General features: G+C 48.3%; 1 protein-coding gene across 1 annotated transcript in view; it reads left to right on the forward strand.

Annotated features, from left to right (window-relative positions):
* The window catches only part of ZC3H3 (zinc finger CCCH-type containing 3), a 1776692-nt gene that overhangs the window by 1270195 nt on the left and 489114 nt on the right, over positions 1–17383 (forward strand). The window contains exon 8 of the mRNA XM_086966317.1: positions 2461–2530. Coding sequence (XP_086822443.1) covers positions 2461–2530 — 70 coding nt within the window. The remainder of the gene's footprint in view (positions 1–2460; positions 2531–17383) is intronic.

Genomic DNA, 17383 nt, shown 5'->3' on the forward strand with positions numbered 1-17383 from the left:
TTAAACCTCCATGTCCTTTCTTACATTTAGGTGGGTTTACTGTTCGGTCAGTTGCGCTCCCTTGCTACAAGCCAGAAAGTGTTGTTGGGTGCCATTTTGTAAAAATAAGTTGAATACATTGTAAATCTTGGTGGATAGCTTGATACTCTAAGTGCTCCATTTATCTTTGCACTGTTGTCCAACTGACGAAGTCCGGGCTGGGCTCTGACCCTTTAATACATCAATGCACCCAAGAAGGCTAAATCACCCAACTCTAAAATGAGTGTCTTATAAAGACCATCGGGTGATATTTGTCACACCAAGTTTTACAACCAAAGCAGACATCAAACAAAGGGACATTCTGGAGCCCTTATTGTTGGTAATGGTTGATCCTGTACCAATGGTCAAGAGAACAAATGCGTTACTTTTCATTTAATGCAGACTTTAGTGCCTCCCTCTGTTTGTTTCACTGGTCAAATGTGACTTTGCCGTCACTGTACTGCAATCTTTCCCCAAAAAATGGCCTTAATACTTTGTGTCTCTTACTGTTTAAAAGCCCTCACCTTATGTGCAAATGGAAGAAAGGCAAGCTACCCTCTAGACAGTTGATTAAGGGAGCTTAGCAGAGAATTGGCCATCTTCAAAAGGCATCAGCGTACATATTGTACCAGGATAGAAATCTGGTCACTCAAAGTTAGGTGGTCTGCCCCAAGATTGGTGGGGACATTGCTTTTCCCATTTCCCCTGTCTCTTAATTGTGCTGCTGCCTGGTGGATTTTTCTGAAGTTATGTAAAGATAGCAGCCATTTGGAAAATACATGGGGATATTATTATAAATGTATTCCCATGTGTCACTGAATAGCACCTTGGCCTATGTAACAATCAATCCAATTACCATGTAGGAGAACATCTAAAAATAAAAGTTGGCTATAAAAATGCAAAACAAAATCCATATATTTTTGAGTAAATAAGTGGGCAATATTCCAAATTCCTATTGAAATTAGTCGGTTATGCATGAATTTTAAATTACCAGGTCTGTCTCATAATCTACACTGTCAGTGCCCAATGTGATAAATGGTATGTTCTCTCTTTCTCTCTTCTCGTCCCCGTCTCCCTCGCCATCCCCATTCTCACTTTCCTCTCCTCCCCTCCACATCTTAACCTCTCCTTCTTTGTTCTCTATCCCTTCCTCTGTTTCACTCACTAACCGTCTCTCTCTTGCTCCCACTCTGTCGCTCCTCTGTCTCTATCTCTAGAAGTTACATCAGACATACCCCTCAGATACTATGAAGATGTTGGAAAACTATGGTTTTTTTTATCCTCACTCTGAATTTTTCTTTGGGCACCAATAGTCATTCCCAGCTGCCTGCACCAATATGACCTTCTTATATTCTGCATAAATTAGTTTCCAGCTTGAATATTTGTTCAAATACTGCTAAGGTCTAGCAAGTTTGAAATATTCTGCAGTTATGTACAAGGACACTTCTCTAAGAGAGGGTGTGGTGTATCCATTTACACACTTTGCTAAGGGCGCCATTTCAAATGTTAGTATCGGTTTATAATTTAGGAGCTAATTCCTCATAATTGGTATTCTTTCTGAAATCACCATTTCACATCAAATCAGTCTCAGAGAAGGCATCACATTGTTGGCTTAGCCCCTCTCTCAACTGCATATAGAACCCTAGGCTCCTTCTTTGACAGCAATCTGCAGTCATAGGCGTGCACAAAAGATCACTTTCATGCATGGCTAACTATAAAATAAGTTAGGATTCCTTATAGATGAAGCCTGCATTGATGCCACTTGTAGCAGTATATGACCAACTCGATCACGGAACCAAGAAACCAAATACCATGAAAAAATTACCTGGGTGTGAGGTAGAATTAATGAGACATGACCTTCAGAAGATCATTCAAAATCCTCTCCAAGATCCCTGTTGTGTAATCTGTAAATTTCATTTAAAACATTGTTGAGGCCACAAACAAGAGAATCAAAGGTAATCTGCCGGTGACATTTTCTGTATGGGTTTTGTCTCCAATGGAACATTAAAGTATTAAAGCTCGCTTCTCTGTGTACCCCTGTCTATGTCTGCTCCCAAAAAGGCAGGAGAAGGATTTTACTGGGACAAATAAAACTGACAAGTGTTCGTGGTTTGCACTGGATTTGGCTTCTGGTACCAACATTTTGTTAACTCCAGATTGTTCTTAGAATGTGTGGCTTTGGAGCGCTTGCAATGTGTATCAGAGATATTGTACTCCACAGAAGAAATGTGTTTGACGCATTGGTAGATGAGTAATTCTACTCTCTGTGCTGTAGCACCTTTTACTCGAAGGTCCGGTCCTGATCCACAGTCCACCTTTCACAAGCTCTCCACAGACACGTTGAGAGTATAGCTCTGTTTCTTTGGTAGCATAGGGTATCTTAGTGTGTGCTTGTTGACGCTGTAGATTCTTGCTGACCATTCTCCTGTTGTTTTGTGATAGGTTTTTACGGGGCACATGTAAGAAGACTGATGGGACATGTTCCTTTTCCCACAAGCTTTCCAAAGACAAGGTTTGTATGGTTTTTATTGAAGCACATTCCAATTGACTTCACTACCTTTTATGATTGTGGTACCTGGGTATATATTCTTGTAATGGTCTTTGTTTCGGTTGTCCTAGATGTATAGACCTGCTACTGGACCTGGCTCCTCCATTGGCTAATCAATGACAAATTGCTTGCACTGCAGAGTGATTGTGAGGTTATGATTGGATAGTAACTGTCAACAGCAGACCTCCATGTTTCTACGACTGTTAAATATTACCCTGGTGACAGTTACCATGGTGTCACCTGGGGAACCACAAGCTGTCGATCGTGATGCCTCTTTCTCAACACACTACTTTAGTAGGATCTTCATGGCCAATTCTTCCACACCTTGCTGATTCGCTGCATCCATAGGATTAGAGGTTTACTGAACCTGTTGAAAATCTGCAGCGATTAGAATAAAAACACAGAGTAGAGTTGAGGTTCTTATTCCATTCCGCATCATCACCGACCCTACTCTTTTGCAACTTTCTGCAAGCTAAACATTTTGAGCTGGCCCTGGGCCGAGATGAACTCTATGAAAAACAGAATAATAATAAAAAAAACAAGCATTGTAAAGCCACAGAAAGTCTAGCTTGCATTTAGTCCTTACTATAACATTTAGAAAAAGAGTATCTGCCGCAGTGAAAAAACGAAACAAAAAAACAATTACTTTCATGTACAATGTATTTATATGATACGATTAGGTGTTCTTTTGAAATGTAAAACAGTCCTCTGTCCATTACAACACAAACTTTCCTTAGGAGGAGGAATGATCTACCAAACAGTCAATGGAGACATATGCTCCTCTGGGGGGACCCAAAGCCGCCTCTAAGTATTTTAAAGTATTGATAATAACAATTGGAGTGCGCTGCCAAGCCAGACCCAATAACAATTAAATGAAGACTCCCAAACAATCAAACGGCTCCTCATCTCTCCCCATACAAGCACCAAAGAGCGTGTGCACGTCTGAGCGTGGGCTGTAGGCTCGTCTTCAGAGTACTTACAAGGGCCCTGTTATGCTTTGATTTATAGCTGTGCCGCCGGTTTGCAAGAACAGAAGCCGCCACTTGCACCCTCCTTGTAGTTTCTATTTAACCTGTTTTATTGCTACCAAAGGTGAGGCAAGTCCCATTTATCAGACCTGTGACAGAGAGGGGGAGGGAGGAATCACGGTTTCAAGAGAGAGTAATTTGTTGTGTGTTGTGCATTGAGATCTCCTTGGCAATTAATTTTGAACAGTACATTGTCTGAAATTGACCATAGTCCCACGAGCAAGCCGTCAGCACAAATGTCATGCTGTGGGGCTTTCAGGAACCAGATATGGAGAGCCTGATCTTTCCTTCACATATGTGACGTCAAAGCTGAACTACTTTCCTCTTCACTGTGGAGCACCTGATTTGTTGCGCCTCGCAGGGATCCATGCGAGGCATGGTGGCCTCGTGGATGAACATGTGTTTTGCTGTTCTAAGGCAGGGACCAATGGTGACCCCTTGAAAAGAGGACCATGTTAGAAGAGAACATATCCATTTGCATCCTTTAATGCCTCCTGGTGGCCCATATCCCACACATGCCTAAATGAAGCCAAAGCCATACTGGTTTAAATACAGAGGTAAAGAACAAGATATAATTAAGAAGGGCATCCTATAGAATCAATAGTTCATGTTGGGGAGCCTTCCAGAACTAGGGAGCCCCAGCATGACTGTGACATCAGAGACCACTATAATCCCGATCTTGCCGCCCTCTGTTTTTTTGTAGCTATTTCTCAGTGCATCTCATTTTGAAGTTTTCTCGTTCTCGATACTGTGCTGTTCAAACCTCTGTTTTCCACGAACCGTCAATCAGTTGACATAGGTTCCTCTAAGTGGGTTTCTAACTTTCATTTATTGCTTGCTTCTGTTCCCTCTTTATGGTCTGGCTTGACTGTACAGCTGTCACCAGACAGTTATGTGAGCATAAATAGAGAGTAGCTTTGGCTCCGCCCACATGTTGGGAGCCAGGGGTAAATGTTTTGATTTGACAGAAGGTGTGTGCTCCCACAACGAAAGTGTTTGCCCTCCACACACCTATGATAATTTTGTTCTGCAGTCCAGCTATTGCGGACAGGCGCCTTACCAATGCTTCTGTCCCCTTTCAGTGCTGCATACAGTCGGAAGGTGAGACCTCTACTAGAGTCAGTGTCCAGTATGACACTAAGAGTGCTTGTGGGACTCCGCCGGTCCTGCAGAAAACGTCAACCAGATCTTCCAGGCTGTATGGGAAAGTTTAGCCTATTGCAGGGATTGTCTAGGATCCACTTGGAACGAAGGCCAAACCTCCACAGTAACAAAGGTGCACATCAGGTATAGGTCCTCTGCTCACTTACAACCCCCGCCGTCCATTGGGACAGATACATCCGTGATTGTATGTGCACTCTACTGCAGGCCACTTGACTGTACAACGCTCTACTCCATTGTATGCCATTCCACTTTCCCACACTACTCCACTCTATCCCATTCCAACTACAATTGACTCTGCTCTACGTTACTCTACTCTACAACTCTGCTCCACTCTAAGCAAAATCCTCTATGCCACTCCACTCTACAGAACTCTACTCCATTTTGACACTCTACTCTACGCCCTTCCACTCTGACACTCTAGTCCCTCCATGACATTCCACAGCATTCTACACCACTCCATGACACTTCGCTTCACTCTGCGCGACTCAACTCTACTCTCCTCCACTCCACTCCACTGTCCTTTACCCCACTACCTTTTAACCATGCTGAACAGCAGCCACGGTGGTGTATAATATGGTGAAAACATATTGGCAAAGCCAATAGCTCTTGCATAGGTGAGACCTATTGGCTGTGCCAATGCTTGTTTACCAAATTGTGTGGTCAAAGAATTTATGAGCGATTTGTTTAGAAATTGTGAGCTATGGAAGCCTCTCTGGGAGTCGAGCTTAAAACCTCTCCCCTCATAGGCCATAGTTTGGTTCGTGCAATTCGGTGGATAGACTCTGCAAGTTGCAATGTTAAATGAGTGTTTATTACAGCTCTTTGTTTTAACATTTACTGAATTCCTAGCGCGCAACAGAGAATAATCCAAGCATATGAATCTATGCTGGAGAACTGTAATTACAAGTAAGTAGCCTTTTGTAGGTTTTTCTCAACATCTAACTACCAATATAGCGCATAGACGCCATCATTACAGCATGGTTGACAGCCTGTCAGCACCATCGTTCTAGGAGGATTGAGGGCTTTGATCTACGTCAGACTATGTTGACGCTAATTTTTTTTTTACTTTGCACACAAAATCTCCCTTAAAAGGCTTATTGATCGAATTTGTTTTTCTGCTCCCAGTGAGAACTCCCATAGTTACACCCGGGTGTGCCAGATTTCGAGTCCATGCCTTTGTTGCATAGACCCCACATGATTACTCCCCGCTTTAGCTTAATTTGTTAAGCATGATTGTTCTTCTGTCTCTGTCCGGGGTGTTTTAAAGTTGCTAACGGCATTTCCCCAGCTGTTTGTGGCAATGGGTTGCTCTTTACTTCCCTTATAAATATTGTCTGTTTCTCACGAGCCGCCGCATTCGGGTCTTGTCACGAGCTCTAGCAGCACGGGTGACCTGCACAAAACATTGAGGTCTCTGTAAAGATCAGAACATTGAAAGCTTGCCTCTTGCCCCCTAAAGCGGGGGCGCCACAGGCCAAGGCTGCTCCCTGCAGCGACACGAGCAAGGGCACACTCCGTGGTAAGGGGACCTGGCATGGATGATGAAGCATTTGTAGAGAAGACAAGGGGAGCGGGGGATAAATTCTGGAATAAACACATCCCCTGGAAAATTAATATTCATGCGTTTGTGTAAAAGAACTAACTGGTACACGCGTGAAATAAATAGACATATAAATGTAATTTGCAAAGCAGCTGATACGTAAGTGTCCTATTAATTTTAATGTTCAGCCGTTGCGCGGAAGTGATGATTTAGTGAAACCGGTAAATGTGAATGAATGGGCCGCGCCGCCGGAGGTTAGGGAGTCTCGGGCGCAGGCAGCTTGCGGAGCCTGCTGCCGCTACAACAGCTTTTCCCCTTGAGGAACTCGGGGAAAATCAGCAGTTTTTATCCCTAATAGGGCTCTGAAACTCAGTTGTGAGCAATTTGGGAAATGCACGTGGCGGTTCGAGTTCATTAGCAGCCGGTCCTCCCGCCGGTACCGTTCGGAGATGTCTGCGGCGCGCGCACCTGGGATTCAAATGATGATTGTTTGTGGGCGCGTCGAGGGGGTGCCAGCGAGGTTAACCGAAGCGCGAAGGCAGCGCGCGTGTTTATAACTGCACGCAGTGACGGTCTGCTGCGGCGCGTGCTCCCGTGTGCTTCCCGCCAATCGCATGAGGCCAGAGCTGCCAAGGTTTTAAATTGCTATGTGTGACATTTTTATAATTCCAGTGCAATCTAGAGTGAAACTTTAACTACTATGAGTGACACTTTCACGCAATCAAAACCAGGCATGAAGACCAGGAAAACATATGAACTTATACCCTTTTGAGAAACAAGAAACTCTAAGATCTTAAAACATATGCAAAGCACCATAAATGGAAGGGCATTTGGGTATGAGTGCGAGCGACTTTCTCCTTCTAAGCACCTAACACCACTGCCACCCTTCCCTAGAACTCCAACCCTTGCTGGGTTTTGGGGCATCCCCTCCGCCCTTATCATGACTTACACACTCAACTCCAGGAGGATACCAAGGCTGCAGGCACACTTAAAGAAATAATATAGGATCATGCAACATGTAAATGTGTTATGCGCTCTTCTAAACACACCACTGCCTGGATAAGTCTGGCCGCCTGGTTCTGCACAATTTGAAGACGGCGGAGCAGTGATTGTGGGAGTCCATGGTATAAAGAGTTCGAGAAATCGAGGCGGGATAGTACCAGGGAGATGACGACCTGGACCAGTGCCGCATGCAGTAGTAGATGGACTATGTTACGAATTTTGCGAAGCCGGAACATGCAGGCGGAAATCACAGCCCCTACTTGAGCCTTAAGAGAGAGCTCCGCGTCAACGACCACCCCTAGGCTCTTCACCGAGCTTGCAGGGGGCCCAGCTCCTTGGGCCAGAACTGAGGGCCCCAGTATACTGGGCTGTTCCCAGGTAGAATAAGCTCCGTTTTTCCGGGATTTAATTTCAATTGGCTGTTGTTCATCCACTGCTGGATGTGGATCATGACCTTTTGGAAGCTATTAGTTGCATCAGGAGAGTCGAGAGGGAAGATGATCTGCAAATCATCAGCGTAATTAAACACTCTGATATCCCACCTCTTGAGCGAATGAATCAGTGGCCGGAGGTATAGGTTAAACAGGAGGGGAGAGAGGGATGAGCCCCGAGGGACTCCACAAGTAGTGGTGTCTTGGCTGCTGTATAAGGGCCCAAACGCACGGCTTGTGCTCTGCCGACGAGGAAAGACTCGATCCACTCGAGGGCAGGACCCTGGATGCCGGCCTGTCCGACACGGTGGAGAAGGATGTCATGGTCCACCGTGTCGAAAGCAGCCGACAAATCCAGAAGCACAAGGGCCTGGGGTGTCCCTTTGTCAGCGTTCCCCCTCAGGGTGTCCAATACTGCCAGGATGACGGCCTCAGTGGAAGGGGCCGGCCTAAAGCCGGCCTGATTAGGCTCAAAATAGCAGGAGCTTTCAACAAGGGCCTCGAAGAGCTTGGACAGGAAGGGCAGGAGGGATATAGGACGATAATTGGAGGGATCGGCGGGGTCCGCACCTGGTTTCGTCAACAGAGGCACTAAGATGGCCTCCTTGAAAGAGCTGGAAACCATGCCAGTATTAAGGGAAGCGTTCAGCAAGGGTAGTATATGATCCGGCAGTTTGAGACAGACGACCCGGAGGACCGAGGGAGGGCAGCAATTGTTGGGAGATCCTGATTTGACCCGGGCCACAAGCTCGGCTAAAGTGTTGGGGTCAAGGGCAGGGAACTGGGTAAGGGACAGTGAGTTGACGAGAGAAGTGTCTGATGGCCGCGCATGGGTGAGGGGGGAATGGAGTTCTTGATTTTGACAATTTTCTCAATGAAAAAGGAGTTAAGGGCGTCACAAATCTCTTGGGTTGGGGTCTGAGTAGGTAGAGTACTGTCATCCGTGGTTAGCTCATTCATAATCTTGAAAACTTCCTTCGATTTATTATGAGCAGACAGAATTCTGTCAGAGACATGTGAAGATTTAGCCGAGGAAATCGCACTTCTATATTCTTTGCGGGCCGCCACGAAGAGCAGTCTATCTGAGTCTCCAGATCCGTTCCAGCTGACGCACCTTCAATTTGTGTTCTTTGAGGTCGCTGGAGAACCATCTGTGTGAATTACTGTGTCTAGTGCATGGGAATTTAGTTAGAGGAGCGAACTGGTCACTGGCCGTCTTTAGCCAGTTACAGATGTCGTCTTCCATTGCATAAACACTGGCATCAGTGTTGGTGGTGGGTCGAGTGTTGGCCGGGGCCGCGAGGAAGCCTTGGGAGTCGTAGGAGCTCAATTTACGCGATGATCCACCTGCCATGATAGGGGCCGTGACCCTGCCGCTGACAGTAATGGTGGTGTCAATTAAATGGTGATCTGACCAAACACAGGGGGAGATGACTGGCCGGGATAGGACTAAGTCATTAGTCCAGATGTGATCGAGGGTGTGACCCTTGATATGGGTGGGCACGGAAATTTGCTGAGTCAGATTGAGACTGGTAAAAGCTTCAAACAATTCCGTGGCATGAGGGCCAGTTTTATCATCATTGAACCAGTAATTGAAATCGCCAAAAAGAGCGATTCTGGCATGATGTGTCAACAGGTTTGACAGCTGTTCACTCATGGAAGTGGGAAACGAGGGCATGGGGTGAGGGGGCCGGTATAAGAGTATGAGTGTGAGGGCGCCAGCCTCCGTATCCAGGCTAATGACCAGATTATCCACCTCTGGAAGAGCAAGATATGCGTTCATCACTTCCCTGATTTCCTCTCGCACCCCTGTTCGTACCCTCCGCTCTTCTTCTTTGGCCCTCCTCACTGTTCCCCGTTTCCGCAAATCCCGCACTGGTGGAACCAGATTCTCCGTTCTTGCCCCCCGCTTCTGGAATTCCCTCCCTCTCTCCTTGCGTTCTATCCCCATCTTTTCACACTTCCGTAAAGCGCTCAAAACATTCTTGTTTGCCCAGGCCTACCCCGCTTAACTTCCTTGGCCCTGTTTGTTCTGTCCAGTAGAGCTCAGCGCCAGGAAGCCGCTTGGCCACCGTGCGCTCTATAAATACCTTATTCATTCATGATTCATTCATTCATTCATTCGATATGATGGCTGCCACCCCGCCCCCAGGGCGGCCTGAAGGGCGGTCAGCATGGAGGATGTAATAATCTGGGGGGAGGGCCGCCAGGATATCGGGGTGGGAATCAGCAGTGAGCCATGTCTCTGTAATTAGTAATATATTGGGTTTTTCATTGGTGAGGAGGATGAAGATATCAGATTGATGCTTAACCAGGGAACGTGTGTTCAGGTACATCGCACAAACGAATGTCTCACTCCTTACCGGCACCGCAGTATACTTGCGGCTGCTGGGAGAATTGAGCGCCCTGTGAGTGAGGCCAGCGGCATTAATCCGCCTCACTGTGCCAGGAGAAGGCGGTGGGTATGAAAGCTATAGCTGTCTGAGGGTGTTAGCAGGGTAGGATAGGAATCGCCCAGCGTCCCCGGCCCCTGGGCCCGGCCTGGCGCGAACAGGCGCAGACAGGCTTGCCTTTGGTCCGCCGGCTGCGCTCCCTATGAGAGGGGACCATTTTGTAGTTGCTGGGGCGGGAGGGGCCGAGCACTAGTCCACTCGCCTGCTCCTCACCCAAGATGGTGGTCGCTAAGAAAGCAAACCCCAGGCAGCGCCTAATCGGCTGCAGTGGGGCTAAAGGGGCAAAGACCAAGTAGCTGGGCAAGGGAAGTCAGGTCAGTGCTGCGCAAGGGTAAATTTACAATTTACAAATGCCAGAAGTTAAAAAACGAAGGTGTGTGCAAAAACGAAATTACAGTGCAGTTTTAAAAATACACAAACATGCAATGAATACGAGCACACAAGTCCCGGCTTCCGCCTCAGGACAATCACTTAGCACACTATCAATCGGTGCAGGCGTGACTAAGGGTCTTTTGTAGTTGCTGGGGCGGGAGGGGCTGAGCACTAGTCCGCTCGCCTGCTCCTCACCCAAGATGGTGGGCGCTAAGAAAGCAAACCCCAGGCAGCGCCTAATCGGCTGCAGTGGGGCTAAAGGGGCAAAGACCAAGTAGCTGGGCAAGGGAAGTCAGGTCAGTGCTGCGCATGGGTAAATTTACAATTTACAAATGCCAAAAGTTAAAAAACGAAGGTGTGTGCAAAAACGAAATTACAGTGCAGTTTTAAAAATACACAACCATGCAATGAATACGAGCACAAAAGTCCCGGCTTCCGAAGAACCAATTGCACATTGCACGCATTGTTTTTCAAACTGTTTGTGCCTCTTTAACATCGTAGCGCTCTATCACTCGCATTGCATTGCTGGACTTAAAAATTGTTTGTGCTTTAAAATTATTCATAGCGCTCTATTGCTCGCATTGTAATTAGTGCCTGATTGTGTCGGTGCCACTGCTCATTGCGACGTTACACATTGTGCCCCAATCTCACCCTTTTTCGCTTTGTTGTTGTTGCTGCCATTTTGTTGTTGTGCGGTCCCAGCCCGTCTCCCAACCCCGCCTCCGCCCCCCCCTCCACTATCTACATATGTCAGAGCAACACACGCGCAGCGGGCGCGCACTATGCGCGCCAAAGGTAAGCCCGTCTACGCCCGTCCGCGCCTGGACCGCGCCCAGCGCCAAACCACCAAAATCCGCAAAATCCACTCCACCCGCATAACGTACGACGCCGCAACCCTCTCAGCACTTAACCCCGGCCGACTCCCAAACTGCTACCAAGCCGCCCCAGGACACACCCATGTACCCTTCACCTGCCACTCCTGCAAGTTCGACTACACCAGAACCCACACCAAATCCACTAACTCCAATCAGAGCTCCGACACTAACCACCTGAAGTGCATCCTGCTCAACACCCGCTCGGTCCACAGACACGCCATTGAACTTTGGAACGTACTAGACACCACATCGCCGGACGTCGCCTTTCTTACAGAAACCTGGATGAACGCCTCATCAACGCCCGACATCGCCTTAGCCATCCCAGACGGCTACAAGATCATCCGAAAGGACCGCATCAACCAAACAGGAGGAGGCATCGCCATCGTCCATAAGAACACCATCCGCATCACGACCAGCTCCGACGATACCCTCGCAGCCGCCGAACACCTTCACTTCCAGATCCACACTGACCCCAAGACCACACTCAGAGGCACCCTCATCTAAAGGCCACCAGGACCCCGCACACAATTCAGCGAAGACATCACTGACTTCATCAGCCCACACGCCCTCTCCTCCCAGGACTACATTCTACTGGGAGACCTCAACTTCCACCTGGAAAAGAACAACGATAGTAACACCACCACCCTTCTGGACAACCTCGCCAATCTCGGACTCAAACAACTTGTTGACACCCCCACCCACTATGCCGGACACACGCTCGACCCAATCTTCACCTCCAGCAAGCACATCTCCTTCAGTCACACCACAGCTCTCCATTGGACTGACCACAGCTGCGTTCACTTCAACTACAAAGAGACTACGACCCACAGCCACCCACAACCAATTCCCCGCAGAAACTGGAACAAAATTACCACCAACCAGCTTTTCACATCGCTTCACCAAAACCCTCCTGCCAAATCATCGGACCCAAGCCAAACAGCCACCAACCTCACACAATGGATCACCCACAGCGCTGAAGAATTAGCACCCTTGAAAAACCATCAAATCAAGCAAGGTAACAAAAAAGCCCCCTGGTTCAATAATGACCTTAAGAAATCCAAGAAGATCTGTCGCACCCTCGAGAAAGCCTGGCGAAAAAACCCAACCACTGACAACCTGGCCACCTTCAAGAACGCCACCCGCAAACACCACCAACTGATCCGATCCACCAAGAAATCAGCATTCAAGGATCGACTCGACAACAATGCCCACAACAGCAAAGAACTATTCAACATCGTCAAAGAGTTCACCAACCCCACCGCCGGCACCAACGACATCACTCCCTCCCAAGACCTCTGTGACTCTCTAGCCTCGTTCTTCCACAACAAAATCGCTGACATACATAACAGCTTTGGAGACCAGTCCACCCCACCCACCTCCGAACTAAAACCCCCCTCCAACAACCTTTGCGCCTGGAACCCAATCACCACTGAAGACACCATCCGCCTGATGAACTCCATCCACTCAGGATCGCCAACCGACCCATGTCCCCACCACATTTTCAACAAAGCAGACTCCATCATTGCACCCCATCTCCGAGATGTCATCAACTGCTCCCTCTACTCCGCCACCTTCCCGGAAAGCTGGAAACATGCCGAACTCAGCGCCCTCCTGAAGAAACCCACAGCAGACCTCACTTAACTTAAGAACTACCGCCCCATTTCGCTCCTCCCATTCCCTGCCAAAGTCATTGAGAAAGCCGTCAACAGTCAGCTCGCCGCCTTCCTAGAATCCAACAAATCCCTCGACCCTTCACAGTCTGGCTTCCGAGCCAAAAACAGCACCAAGACTGCCCTCATCGCAGCAACAGACGACATTCGAACTCTACTGGACAACGGAGAAACAGCTGCCCTCATCCTACTTGACCTCTCCGCAGCCTTCGACACAGTCTGTCATAACACCTTTATACAATGCCTCAGCAACGTCGGAATACAAGGAAAAGCAGTGGACTGGATCATCTCGTTCCTCGCCGGAAGAACCCAGAGAGTCCGCCTCCCCCCTTTTAGATCAGAGGCCACCGAAGTCATCTGCGGCGTACCACAAGGATCATCACTCAGTCCCACCCTCTTCAACGTATAAATGAGTCCCCTCGCATCCATCGCGCGCCAACACAACCTCAACATCATCTCCTACGCAGACGACACCCAGCTGATCCTTTCCCTCACCAAAGACCCAAACACCGCCAAAACCAACCTACACGAAGGGATGAAAGAAGTAGCCGAGTGGATGAAGAACAGCCGTTTAAAACTGAACTCGGACAAAACGTAAGTCCTCATCTTAGGATCATCCCCCTCCGCCTGGGACGACTCATGGTGGCCACCGTCCCTGGGAAACGCACCCATACCAACGGACCACGCACTCAACCTGGGCTTCATCCTGGACTCCTCCCTCTTGATGACCAGACAAATCATCGCCGTCTCATCATCATGATTCAACATCCTACGTATGCTCAAAAAAATCTTCCGTTGGATCCACACCGAAACAAGAAAGACGGTCACCCATGCACTGATCACAAGCCGACTGGACTACGGAAACACCCTTTACGCCGGAACCACAGCCAAACTACAGAAAAAACTCCAACGCATCCAAAACGCCTCAGCCAGACTCATCCTAGACATCCCCCGCCAAGCTCACATTTCCGGTCACCTGAAAGACCTCCACTGGCTCCCCGTCAACAAGAGAATAACGTTCCGTCTCCTCACCCACGCACACAAAGCCCTCTACGAACTAGGACCCGAATACCTCAACACACGCCTGTCCTTCTACACCCCCACCCGACAACTACGATCGTCCAATCAAGCCCTCGCCGCAATTCCACGCATCCAAAGATCCACCATGGGGGGAAGATCCTTCTCCTACTTAGCGGCCAAGACCTGGAATTCTCTCCCCACCTACCTCCGCCTTACATAGAACCACCTCTCCTTCAGAAAACAACTAAAAACTTGGATATTCGATAAGTAAAGTACCCCCCCCTCCCTCAAGTGCCTTGAGACCCTCTGGGTGAGTAGTGCGCTATACAAATATTAAACTTGAACTTGAACTTTCTGGTAGAGATGCTGTCTAGCTGTAGAGTCCTCACCGACCCTCACATCCTCCCCGTTCTGTGGTTGGACTCTGCCCATTAATAAGATCCAAAGTCTAGGAATCCTCACACTGTCTACCAATTTGACAGTGGACAGTCTCCAATGCAACTGACGCCAGCACGCAGGAGCGGTGCCTGATTTTTGCTGTCATGGGTGAACACCAATCATGCGTGTGCGCCATGTCTTAGGCTTGTCTCACGGATTGCGGTCCTGTTGGACTGCCAGGGATAGACAAAGCACTACCATAATAGTGTTGAAAGGCTACTGCCTTTGCCAGAAGTTAAATAGCACGGGTGGTGGTGGCAGCATCCAATGCAGTAAACAGTCAAATTGCACATGTCTTGATAACTGTGTCACTGGAATGCGGCCTACAGGCTCACTCATGTATAATTCTGCTGCTGGTTGCTTAACTCACCTTTGGCCTACACAAGTTAGTGTGTAGTGCTGTGCCATGCATGTGTGTCTTGTATGCATTTGCTGGGTGTTTGTGTGCCTTTGAATGGTATAATACATGGAAAACTCTGGATTCCATTTGGGAGACCCAGGGCTGACTGGAGGAGCATGAGGAAGTAGAAAAATCCCACTAGACAGTTCTGTGGATTGCTGCATTTCTGGGAGCTGTGATGCACACTGTAGGAAGAAGAGTCAGGCGTTTCAGTATGCTATGAAGGGTGCTTTTTGTTTCAGGGAGAGGTCACTGGAAAGAGGCCTGGGCACATCTCAGGAAGGAAATTGGGCGTTTAAGAGAATCATAAAGTTTAGGGCTAGGGTCCTGGGGTAACTTTTTGATGCATATTGTGAAAAGTTGGCCTGGCATATGATGTCCACTATTCTAGTGGGCACCTTGCACCACTCCAAACGACCCTTATTGATGGTAGGTTTAAAATCAACCTTATAGAAAGCTATCCTAGTGGTAGCTGTGGAGAGCAGCCTTCAGGCTAAGACTTATAGGCGAGTTAAGCAAGTTGTTTCACCAGATATAATCTCTTGAATGATCAAATGAAAGCACACCACACAAGGTATATATCAAATATATATGTATTTATTCTAAACATAACCCCTCTGGTCTCTTTATGAGGTCCGAGGTAAAAGTACAATACAAGGAACTTAATTAGCATACAATAAGTTGCACAGTATACGTTATGCCCTAGGGGCCTCACAAACCATATACTCAAATAGTGGTATAAGAGCCACGTGAGGGTTAGAAAGCAGGCCTAGGGCCTGTAGAACTGCTGGGGCAACCAGGAACCGCCCAAGGTAGGGACGCAGGAGACCCACAGGGGACGCTTGCAGTGTCTAAACACAGCCGCAAATCACCATTGACTTTCTATGGAGAACGAACAAGTTCCAATTTTAAAGATTAAGGACACTTAGAGGTGAACTATGATGGAACCCTTTTAGACTAGGACACTTCGAGAGTCAAGACCCACGGGAGCACCGGAGTACTCGTGTTACCTCACCCAGGGAAGCCGGGTGCATAGGTGTCTTTTGGTGTCAGGTTTTGTCGTCGATTCCAATGGAGAGCTGCGAAGAAGTGCTGCAGGCGGCCAGAGAAAGTGTCCGGGTGGATCCAAGGGTGGATCGGAGATGTGAAGAACCTGAAAGCAGAGGGGACAGAGTCTTGGTCACTAGCCAGTGACTAGGATGGTGACAGGAAGATGCCAGCCAGTCGGTTGGTTTCAGGTGAAAGAGGTGAAGCTAGACTCTTCAGCCACGAGGACCAGGAGGCGTTGACGACGACCAGGAGCGGGATTTGAGCTGTCTCATGAAGGATGTCGAGTGCTGCAGCGTCGGAATCCGGATTGGACCCAACAAACCTTGGCAACAGCAACCCACGCAAGATGTCGAGATTGGCTTTGTTACAAACCAGCAAGGTCTGAGGGACTCACTCTTTGGAGAGGAGTCAGAGCACGTCTGGAACAACCAGGAAAGCTCAAGAAATAAAGGATTGGCTTTCGTGGGGAACCGTGAAGGAGCCTAGAGCTGCAGTGGAAAAAGGGGACTCACGGGTCAATCGTGGAGAGCTGGTCTCTGTAATTCGGTGCAAAAGGTGCTTAGGCAGGGGCTTCAAATACCCCAATGCACAACTTCGGGAAACTTCGGGAAGTTGGTGCAGTTGCAAAAATGTAGTATGTCCAGGAGTTCCGGTCCCACGTCTCCCGTCTCAGCTACAGGTCTCAGCTCTGCTGGGAACTCGTGTCAGCTTCAGAGATGTCTGGAAGTCCGTTTCCTGTGTCGCAGATTCTTCAAGATCCGGCAGGACCCTCGTAATTGCAGACTGGCAAAGATGCTTCTTGGTGCCTGTTTGAACAGGGGAGTCACTCCTTGACCTCAAGGGAGATTCTTCCGTCTTCCAGTCGATATGGAATGTCGAAGGTCCAGGATATATGTTGCAGAGTTTCATCCAGGGTAATCTAAAGTCCTAGAGACTGCGTTCCTATACTTATACCAAGTTTAGGGGTTGGACTAGCTCTAGGGTCCCACCTATGGGAGGACCTGGGGAGGGAGTGTCCAGTTTTGCGCCAGAGCTGGGGCTGAGTGCCCCAGCAACCGGTTTGAACTGGGAGATGCATGGAGCACCTTGTGAGCCCCAGGCAGTGTGTCTCTGAAAAGCATTCACTGAATGCAACCTACCCTGCCCCAATACACTAAAGCCTGTCTGGGCAGCAACCGTATTATCCAGGCCTCCCCTGTTGGAGTTTCGTCCAGCAGCAGGAGGTGAGACTTGTGTCTGTGGCAGCAGCATCCAATTTGTGATGCTGAGGCTCTTTTAAACTTTAACCGAGTATACCAGTGTGTACATGTCTTCTCTCTCTAAAAGGGTGGAATGCTACCCCCGCCGCCAGAACTGGCGGGGGTTGTATTCCAA

This window comes from Lissotriton vulgaris, chromosome 4_1, assembly GCF_964263255.1.
Source record: "Lissotriton vulgaris chromosome 4_1, aLisVul1.2, whole genome shotgun sequence".
Taxonomy (NCBI): Eukaryota; Metazoa; Chordata; class Amphibia; order Caudata; family Salamandridae; genus Lissotriton; species Lissotriton vulgaris.